Source organism: Hyla sarda, chromosome 7, assembly GCF_029499605.1.
Source record: "Hyla sarda isolate aHylSar1 chromosome 7, aHylSar1.hap1, whole genome shotgun sequence".
Lineage (NCBI taxonomy): Eukaryota > Metazoa > Chordata > Amphibia > Anura > Hylidae > Hyla > Hyla sarda.
The window spans coordinates 18299918-18309309 of NC_079195.1; the positions used below are offsets into that span (position 1 = coordinate 18299918).

General features: G+C 45.5%; 1 protein-coding gene across 1 annotated transcript in view; it reads right to left on the reverse strand.

Moving 5' to 3' along the window:
• Positions 1 to 7595, reverse strand: part of SMC3 (structural maintenance of chromosomes 3) — a 55294-nt gene extending 47699 nt beyond the window's left edge. The window contains exons 1-5 of the mRNA XM_056528976.1: positions 7290 to 7595; positions 4994 to 5069; positions 2783 to 2821; positions 571 to 638; positions 30 to 101 (exon numbers count right to left, since the gene is read on the reverse strand). Of these exons, the coding sequence (XP_056384951.1) occupies positions 30 to 101; positions 571 to 638; positions 2783 to 2821; positions 4994 to 5069; positions 7290 to 7304 (270 nt within the window). The 5' untranslated portion in view covers positions 7305 to 7595. The remainder of the gene's footprint in view (positions 1 to 29; positions 102 to 570; positions 639 to 2782; positions 2822 to 4993; positions 5070 to 7289) is intronic.
• Between the last annotated feature and the right edge of the window lie 1797 nt (positions 7596 to 9392).

The window sequence follows — 9392 nt, forward strand, 5'->3', positions numbered from 1 at the left end:
AAGGAACATTTATCCAGGACATATCTCACCGGCAGACGGTTGTCGGAGTTGTCAAATATGATTTCCACAAAAGCCGAAATGACCCGAGGGCCTGTTCCTTCCTGAAAAAACAATAAAAATGTTTTTCTCATGAACAGAATACATTTTTGGGGGTTGTTCCAGATGATAAAACCGGTGATAAAGTAGTGGGGACACAGAATTTGTGGCCTCTCCTGTCACTGATAGAATTTAAGAAAACCCCAGTCCACTTTCCACATGGCTAATTATATATGCACTGCTTATCTTGCTCTCTCCACTACTTGTCATTGCTATGACAACCTCCTGTGCACTGTGCTTTGAATTGAGCTACTAAAGAGCATAGAAAAAAAGGATTTTTTAGGGGGTTTTAAAGCAAAATAAATGCATGGATAGATTTAGGCAGAGTCAGGGATAGATGGGGAGGGGGATAAGGGAAACCCCTTCAACTACAGTCAATGTGGAAAAATGTGTATATAGCAACAATATTTGAGAAGAAAATGTTAAAAATAAATTAAAAAATGATAAAATGAAAAGCATAAAAGATTTACTCACATGCAGCAGAGCCAGACGCTGCTCTGGGCGCAAGTGACTGAACTCATCACTAAGTACAAACTGAATGGCTGTAAAATAGAAAAACAAATTAACAACAATAGCAATGCAGAGGCATCTACAATGATAATCCAGTGAACAACAGGCGACATTTCTCTATAGCCTGTTTCCCAATGGTGTAGAAATGGTTCTGTATTTTATATATGTACATATTACAATCTTTAAGTTTTTTAGAGCAGCATTTCTTTTTTAGGTTGCAAAATGTTTCAGCGTCACACTCAGATGACTGAAAAAGTTAAAAATAAATAAATAAATGAATGAATGAATGAAGCAATCTGATTGGTTGCTATGGGCAACTGGTCAACTTTTCTTCAACACGGGTCTTGATGTAACCAATCTTATATTAGAAACAGAAAAGGAACTACTTAAAAGACAACAGAAATAATTCTGAAATTTTTCCTCCAAAAAATACTCACACTCTTCTTTAAACACTTGACACGTCACACAAACATGCCAAAAGTTTTAATCGGTCGGGGTCTCAGTGCTGTGACCCCCACCAATCTCTAAATATTGGATGGAGAACCACGCAGCTGTGCGCCTCACTCCCTGGTTCGCCTCTTAATCCATCAAGTCAGATCAAACGGCGAGTTGGAAAGTGAAGTACACAACAACGTGCTTCTCTAGCTATTAGGGATCGACCGATTATCGGTTTGGCCGATATTCACAATTTTGGACACTATCGGCAATTACCTTGCCGATATGCCGATAATGCCCCACCGCCCCGGCCAGAGACCACCGCTGCCACCCCATTGCCTCCCCCATCCCCAGTTTTATAATTACCGGGGCCAGGGGTCCGCGCTACTTCTGGCTCCTGCGACGTCCTGCGGCGTTCTGCGCAACGCAATGACGAGTGACGTCCTCAACGCGACGTCACCGTCAGTGCGCACAGTGACCGCTCAGGAAACTGCCGGAGCCAGAAGTTGCGCGGACCCCGGGAACAGGTAATTATAAAACCGGGAATGGGAGAGACAATGGGGCAGCGGCTGTGGTGGTTGGACTAGGGAAGACCCCAGGACAGGCAGGGGGAGAGAAGCGGGCGGCGGCGGCCTCTGGCCCCGCAATTAGCCGCTGCAGTTCATTTTAAAGTGCCCGCTTTCAGGCTATCGGCCTAAAAAGGTCACAGCTTATCGGTATCGGCCCTAAAAAATCGTTATCGGTCCATCCCTACTAGCTATATCCAGAGAAGAGACCCTGATTAATTTCTAGATTTCTCCTGGATCTACAACATGTAACTGAGACATCTTATAAAGCAAGTCTGTGGGGACAGTCTCTTTTCCAGAGTGAGAGAGCAGGGAGAAGAGCACTCACCTGCATGTTTTCTTTCTGCTAATACTAGCAATCAGACAAGGTCAGCTGATCAAAATTTTTCACATGTCTCTAAATTTAGTCAATGTCTCTAAACAAGGTGTCAGCACAACTGGCTGCATCAAAAGCACAAATGCAGTATAAAGAAGATCCCAGCATACACCAAGAATGATGTGCTGGGATCTTCTGTATTCAAAATCTTAAAGTGACAGGTACCCATCAAAGGAATAAATATCTCAGAAGTCATAGCCGCCCCAGTTGCAGGCAAAGACAGCCTTAGTAATTTTCTTGCTGTGACTATGCTAGATAGATCCAGCAGCAATGTCACATGACACTTAGTATGGAGATCTTTGAGGAGGTAGGAATGGTTAAAAAAAAAAAAAAAAAATGCTCAATAAAAGTCGTGTAACATCCAATGTAAAAACTTAAAGGGGTACTCCACTGCTCAGCGTTTGGAACAAAATGTTCCTAACGCTTAGAGCCGGCGATGGGAGCTCGTGACATCATAGCCCCACCCCCTCATGACGTCTCGCCCGCCCCCTCATTGCAAGTCTATGGGAGGGGGCGTGACATTCGTCACGCCCCCTCCCATAGACTTGCATTGAGGGGGCGGGCGTGACGTCATGAGGGGGTGGGGCTATGACGTCACGAGCTCCCAGCGCCGGCTCTAAGCATTCGGACAATTTTGTTCCAAACGCTGAGTACCCCTTAGACATCAAGGAGTTATATTACAGTCTGCAAAATATAGCACATAAATCCAATGAGATGAAAATGACAATATGTGGATGTGCAGGCGATTTACAAAGTGTCAGATATAAGACTATACAGCAGAGGAAGAAGCTGAACTCACCATAGAAAAAATTACTTTTGCCAGATCCATTTCTTCCCACTATAATGGTAAAAAACAACAAGAGACATGTCAGTAAATCTACACCACAGTGACTGTAGTAGTGCATTTCCATTCTGCAGCACAATATAAGTAGCTCATAAGAAAGTGATCACAGTTGTTACGTACATTTTCCATACTATTCCTTAACAGGGACAAAATAAAGAGGTCTCAAAATCCTAGTGACTCACGTAATCACTCCATGGGGAGATTTATTAAAACCTGTCCAGAAGAAAAGTTGCCCATAGCAACCAATCAGATCGCTTCTTTCATTTTTAACAAGACCTCTGCAAAAATGAAAGAAGCGACCTGATTGGTTTCTATAAGCAGCTGGGTAACTTTTCCTTTGCACAGGTTTTGATAAATCTCCCCCCCCCCCTCCCCATGACTTTACATCCTCTGGGGGTCCAACTGCCAGGACCCCAGTGATTCTTAGAATGAAGGTTAAAGGTGTACTCCGGTGCTTACACATCTTATCCCCTATCCAAAGGATAGGGGATAAGATGCCTGATCGCGGGAGTCCCGCAGCTGGGGACGCCCGGGATCATGCACGCGGCACCCTGTTTGTAATCAGTGCTCGGAGCGTCCTCCCCTCAACGCAAGCCTACGGGAGGGGGCGTGATAGCTGTCACGCCCCCTCCCGTAGGCTTGCATTGAGGGGCGGAGCGTGATGTCACACGCCGCCAGCCCTGCGGTCGACCGCAATCAGGCCTGGAACGAACACGCTCTGGGCACTGATTACAAATGGGGTGCCGCGTGCATGATCCCGGGGGTCCCCAGCAGTGGACCCCCCGCGATCAGGCATCTTATCCCCTATCCTTTGGATACGGGATAAGATGTGTAAGCACCGGAGTACTCCTTTAAGCTGTCCATTTACATTAATATTGACAGATCAAAAAAGATATGAGGGGGCTTTTCACTTTCCCTTTAAAGCGGAACAATGCTACACAAGTTCTTGTCCCCCTATTCACAGGAGAGGGAATAAGTGTCAAATCGCAGGGGGTCCCAGAGGTTGGACCTCCTGCGATCAGACACTTCTTTCTACGGGAAAGCCAAATATACACACTGGAAAACTGGAGTCACAGGGATCCGGCACCTGCAGGACTAGGGCAGTATGTAGCAACGAGGGATGGAGTCGGTGCAGATGAGGCACAAGTGTGGATATCGGTGGTGCAAATCAAGGTAAACAAGAGTCCAAAAAAGATTGCACTCACCATCCATGGGCTTTATTCACAGGAGTGTAGGCATACAAGGGCAGGGGCACAACGGGACAAGATGTTTTGCGCTAGTTTGCGCTTCTTCACTCCGGCTTGAAGCGCAAACTAGCGCGAAACAACTTGTCCCGGTGTGCCCCATGCCTCTGCCCTTGTATGCCTACACTCCTGTGAATAAAGCCCGTGGATGGTGAGTGCAATCTTTTTTGGAATCTTCTTTCCACACACGTTGTATCTCTGGCTCTTCCATAGTTACACAGAGGGGACAGCAATCCGTGCCCAGAGCGGAGGTCGCGCCATACATTAGGTGAGCCGGGGTGCCAGGCAGGAGATTGCAGGCGGTCCCAGCAGTCAGACGCCCCTGCGATTAGACACTTATCCCCTAATCCTCTGGGGTCCTGTGCCGGAGTTCCCCATGAAGGCAGATGTCAGTGTAAATGAGGTTTAGGCAATGATGAATTTTAAACAGATTTACCGTCATTAAGAAAAATATCAACTTTAACAAAACTATCAACTTAACTAAATGCCCTACAGACAAAATTTTTGATTGGTCTGGGTGTTCAGACCCCGGTTAATAGCTAGAACAAGTGCTGAGCAGCAAAAAGCTGAGCAATTCTCTCCCCAGCAGGACACAGATACAGTAAAGCCTATGGAGCCTGTATCCTGCAGTGAACAGAAAAGAAATGGGCCTTGCTGATCACTTCTCCTGGTTTTCTTTAGCAATCGGTGGGGGGGCTGAGCACCCAGACCATCCAAATTTTAGACATTCTTTATGACATTAAAAGTTTTGTTCAATGACCGTAACGCTTTAACATGACAATACTGCTGTTTAGCCAGAATCTAAGAGGTGTCTGGCAGTGGCTCGTCTTCCTCACTGAAAATGATATATATTTGATCTCTACTTGTTCAGAGCTTTTCCGGTTGAGCATTCCTCCTTGCAGATCTGGTTTTACACACTTACCAATCACATTGTGCTTAGAACTAAAAGGATCCACAATGGTCTGATCTCTGTAGCTTCGGAAGCCCTGGATGATCACCTGGGAGAACAAAAACCATCAGATATAAATTTAAAGGGGTTATCCAGGAAATAACTTTTTATTTTATTGATTTTTTTATATATATATATATATATATATATATATATATATATATATATATATATATATATCTCAACTGGCTTCAGAAGGTTAAACAGATTTGTAAATTACTTTTATTAAAAAAATCTTAACCCTTTCAGTACTTATGAGCTGCTAAAATAGAGTTGTTCTTTTCTGTCTGATGACACCTGTCTCGGGAACTGTCCAGAGTAGAAGCAAATCCCCATAGCAAACCTCTTCTACTCTGTGAACACCAAAGTCCTAAAAAAAATGCACCATACACTCCCATGTGCCCCAATGACACCCATAGGGGAGTGTGTACTAATCCTGTCAAGGACAGGGGAACTCCATAAATATATGTATACAGAAAAATTGGAGTTATAACACCACCTTAAGTATAAACATGTAAATCTTTATTGAAAAGTTTTACATAAAAAACATATAGCATCTATGATTTTTATCCAAAAGATAGGGGATAAGATGCCTGATCGCGGGAACCCCCGGGATCTTGCCCGCAGCACCCCGTTTGTAATCAGTCCCCAGAGCGTGTTCGCTCCGGGTCTGATTACCGGCGACCACAGGGCCGACGGCGTGTGACGTCCCGCCTCTGCCCCGTGTGACGTCCCGCCTCCGCCCCGTGTGACGTCCCGCCTCCGCCCCGTGTGACACCACGATCCGCCCCTCAATGCAAGCCTACGGAAGGGGGTGCGATAGCTGTCACGCCCCCTCCCATAGACTTGGGAGGGGACACCTGACCTCCGTTCCTGGGATGGGTGGGGGTCCTAGTGGTCGGACCCCACTGATCAGCTATGGATAGAGGATAACCCCACTGTATATAAAGGTTCTGCAGCTTCTAATCTTCATGGTTTACCTTTACAGCTGAGGGTTTGTTACAATTTTATCAGTCTAGGCCAGTGGTCTCCAAAGTGCTGACCTCCAGATGTTGCAAAACTACAACTCCCAGCATGCCCGGACAGCCAGCGGCTGTCCGGGCATGCTGGGAGTTGTAGTTTTGCAAGATCAGGAAGCCCAGGGCTGTTTGGGCATGCTGGGAGTTGTAGTTTTGCAAGATCAGGAAGCCCATGGCTGTCTGGGCATGCTGGGAGTTGTAGTTTTGCAAGATCAGGAAGCCCATGGCTGTTTGGGCATGCTGGGAGTTGTAGTTTTGCAAGATCAGGAAGCCCAGGGCTGTTTGGGCATGCTGGGAGTTGTAGTTTTGCAAAATCAGGAAGCCCAGGGCTGTTTGGGCATGCTGGGAGTTGTAGTTTTGCAAGATCAGGAAGCCCAGGGCTGTCTGGGCATGCTGGGAGTTGTAGTTTTGCAACATCCAGAGATCCGGGCAACCTGGGAGTTGTAGTTTTGCAACAGCTGAAGATCTATGACTGTCCAGGTATGCTGGGAGTTGTAGTTTTGCAACAGCTGGAAGTCCACAGCGGTCAGCATGCTGGTTGTTGGTAGTTTTGCAACATCTGTAGATAAATTGCTGTCCGGGCATGCTGGTAGTTGTAGTTTTGCTACATCAGGAGCTCTATGACAATCCGGGCACGCTGAGAGTTGTAGTTTTGCAACAGCTAGAAGTCCATGGCTGTCTGGGCATGCTGGGAGTTGTAGTTTTGCAAAGTTTTGTAAACATTCTGCACTTCTGACTGACACATTGTAACAAACTATCAGGTGACAGCTCAGAGGAGATTGCCTACACCAGATGCAACAGTAACAACCCCTCAGCTGTGAGCAGTATTGGGGTTGTGAGCCCCTGGACATACACAATGCTGGTTCCTATTCACTGACAGCAAGCATGGTGAGGAACGAATACACAAATTACAGCAGAAAGTTACACAATCCGAGTATACAGAGAAAAACGCAGAGAAAACGCATTCACAATCACCTGCCCCGCCCCCAGCACGCTGTACAGTCACAGGTTGTCACCACAAAAACAACGCTGGAGAACTACAACTCCCAGCATACCAGGAATCCCGTGTATGCTGGGAGGTGAGGCTGCACTAGCGGGTGATGAGGAACTACAAGTCCCAGCACGCCCGCCGGTAGTGGTAGCACACCGGAATGATGTCTCCGCAGGGAGCAGGACACAGGACGCGGTTGTATCTCCTCCTCCAGGCCCAGGCTTCTCGGCAGCTCACAGGCCGCATCCCCGGCGCTTACCTGCTTGATGTACATGTCTGCGGGCGGCCGGGGGCCCCTGCTCTGCTGCTCCGGGCCACTCGGTGTACACGGGCCGCTCTCCCGGGGGTGCACAGGCGCCGATCACTCTCCCGCCAGCCGACAAAATGGCGGCCGTCTCCTGCTTCTGAGGTGAAGAGGACCGGAGCAAGTGGCGGGGGAGGAGCTTCTCTCAGGGAGGACCGGGGGGGCCTCAACCGGGGCAGAGGAGGATGGCGGAGACACGATCACAGGGGGGAACGGAGGAGCGTGGAGACAGGGGAACACGGACGGCTGTGTGAGGGGATTTGGAGAGGAGTGACTCCCCCCGCGGGAGATGGTACAGTCCAGGGAGAGCTTGGCGCCAAAGTGAAAGAGTCCGTGATAAGAGCTCTGAGGGAAAGTGTATATATATACTGTGTATAACATCTATATACTGCATATAAGAGCCATGAGGGAAAGTGTAATATATACTGTGTATAACATCTGTATACTGCATATAAGAGCCATGAGGGAAAGTGTATATATACTGTGTATAACATCTGTATACTGCATATAAGAGCCATGAGGGAAAGTGTATATATACTGTGTATAACATCTGTATACTGCATATAAGAGCCATGAGGGAAAGTGTATATACTGTGTATAACATCTGTATACTGCATATAAGAGCCATGAGGGAAAGTGTATATACTGTGTATAACACCTATATACTGCATATAACACCTATATACTCTACATAAGAGCCCTGAGGGAAAGTGTATATATACTGTGTATAACATCTGTATACTGCATATAAGAGCCATGAGGGAAAGTGTATATACTGCGTATAACACCTATATACTGCATATAACACCTATATACACTACATAAGAGCCCTGAGGGAAAGTGTATATATATACTGTGTATAACATCTATATACTCTACATAAGAGGCCTGATAGTGTGTATATACTGTGTATAACATCTATATACTGCATATAACACCTATATACTCTACATAAGAGCCCTGAGGGAAAGTGTATATATACTGTGTATAACATCTATATACTCTACATAAGAGCCCTGAGGGAAAGTGTATATACTGCGTATAGCATCTATATAGTGCATATAACATCTATATACTGTACAATACACTGTGTATATCATCTATATACTGCATATAACAACTATACTGTACATAAGAGCCCTGAGGGAAAGTCTATATCATCTATACACTGCATATAAAACCTATATATTGTACATAAGAGCCCTGAGGGAAAGTCTATATATACTGTGTATAACATCTATATACTGCATATAGCACCTATATACTGTATGTGATAAGAGCCCTGTGGTAAAGTGTATATACTGCGTATAACACCTACAGTGGGGATCAAAAGTTTGGGCACCCCAGGTAAAAATTTGTATTAATGTGCATAAAGAAGCAAAGGAAAGATGGAAAAATCTCCAAAAGGCATCAAATTACAGATTAGACATTCTTATAATATGTCACCAAAAGATTTTATTTCCATCATTTACACTTTCAAAATAACAGAAAACAAAAAAATGGCGTCTGCAAAAGTTTGGGCACCCTGCAGAATTTATAACATGCACTGCCCCCTTTGCAAAGCTGAGACCTGCCAGTGTCATGGATTGTTCTCAATCATCATCTGGGAAGACCAGGTGATGTCAATCGTTTTAAATGCCCAGACTCATCTGACCTTGCCCCAACAATCAGCACCATGGGTTCTTCTAAGCAGTTGTCTAGAAATCTGAAACTGAAAATAGTTGACGCTCACAAAGCTGGAGAAGGCTATAAGAAGGTAGCAAAACATTTTCAGATGTCAATATCCTCTGTTCGGAATGTAATTAAGAAATGGCACTCATCAGGAACAGTGGAAGTTAAAGCAAGATCTGGAAGACCAAGAAAAATATCAGAAAGAACAGTTCGCAGGATTGTGAGAAAAACAATTGAAAACCCACGTTTGACTGCACAATCCCTCCAGAAAGATCTGGCAGACACTGGAGTTGTGGTGCACTATTCCACTATAAAGAGATACTTGTACAAACATGGTCTTCATGTAAGAGTCATCAGAAGAAAACCTCTTCTACGTCCTCACCACAA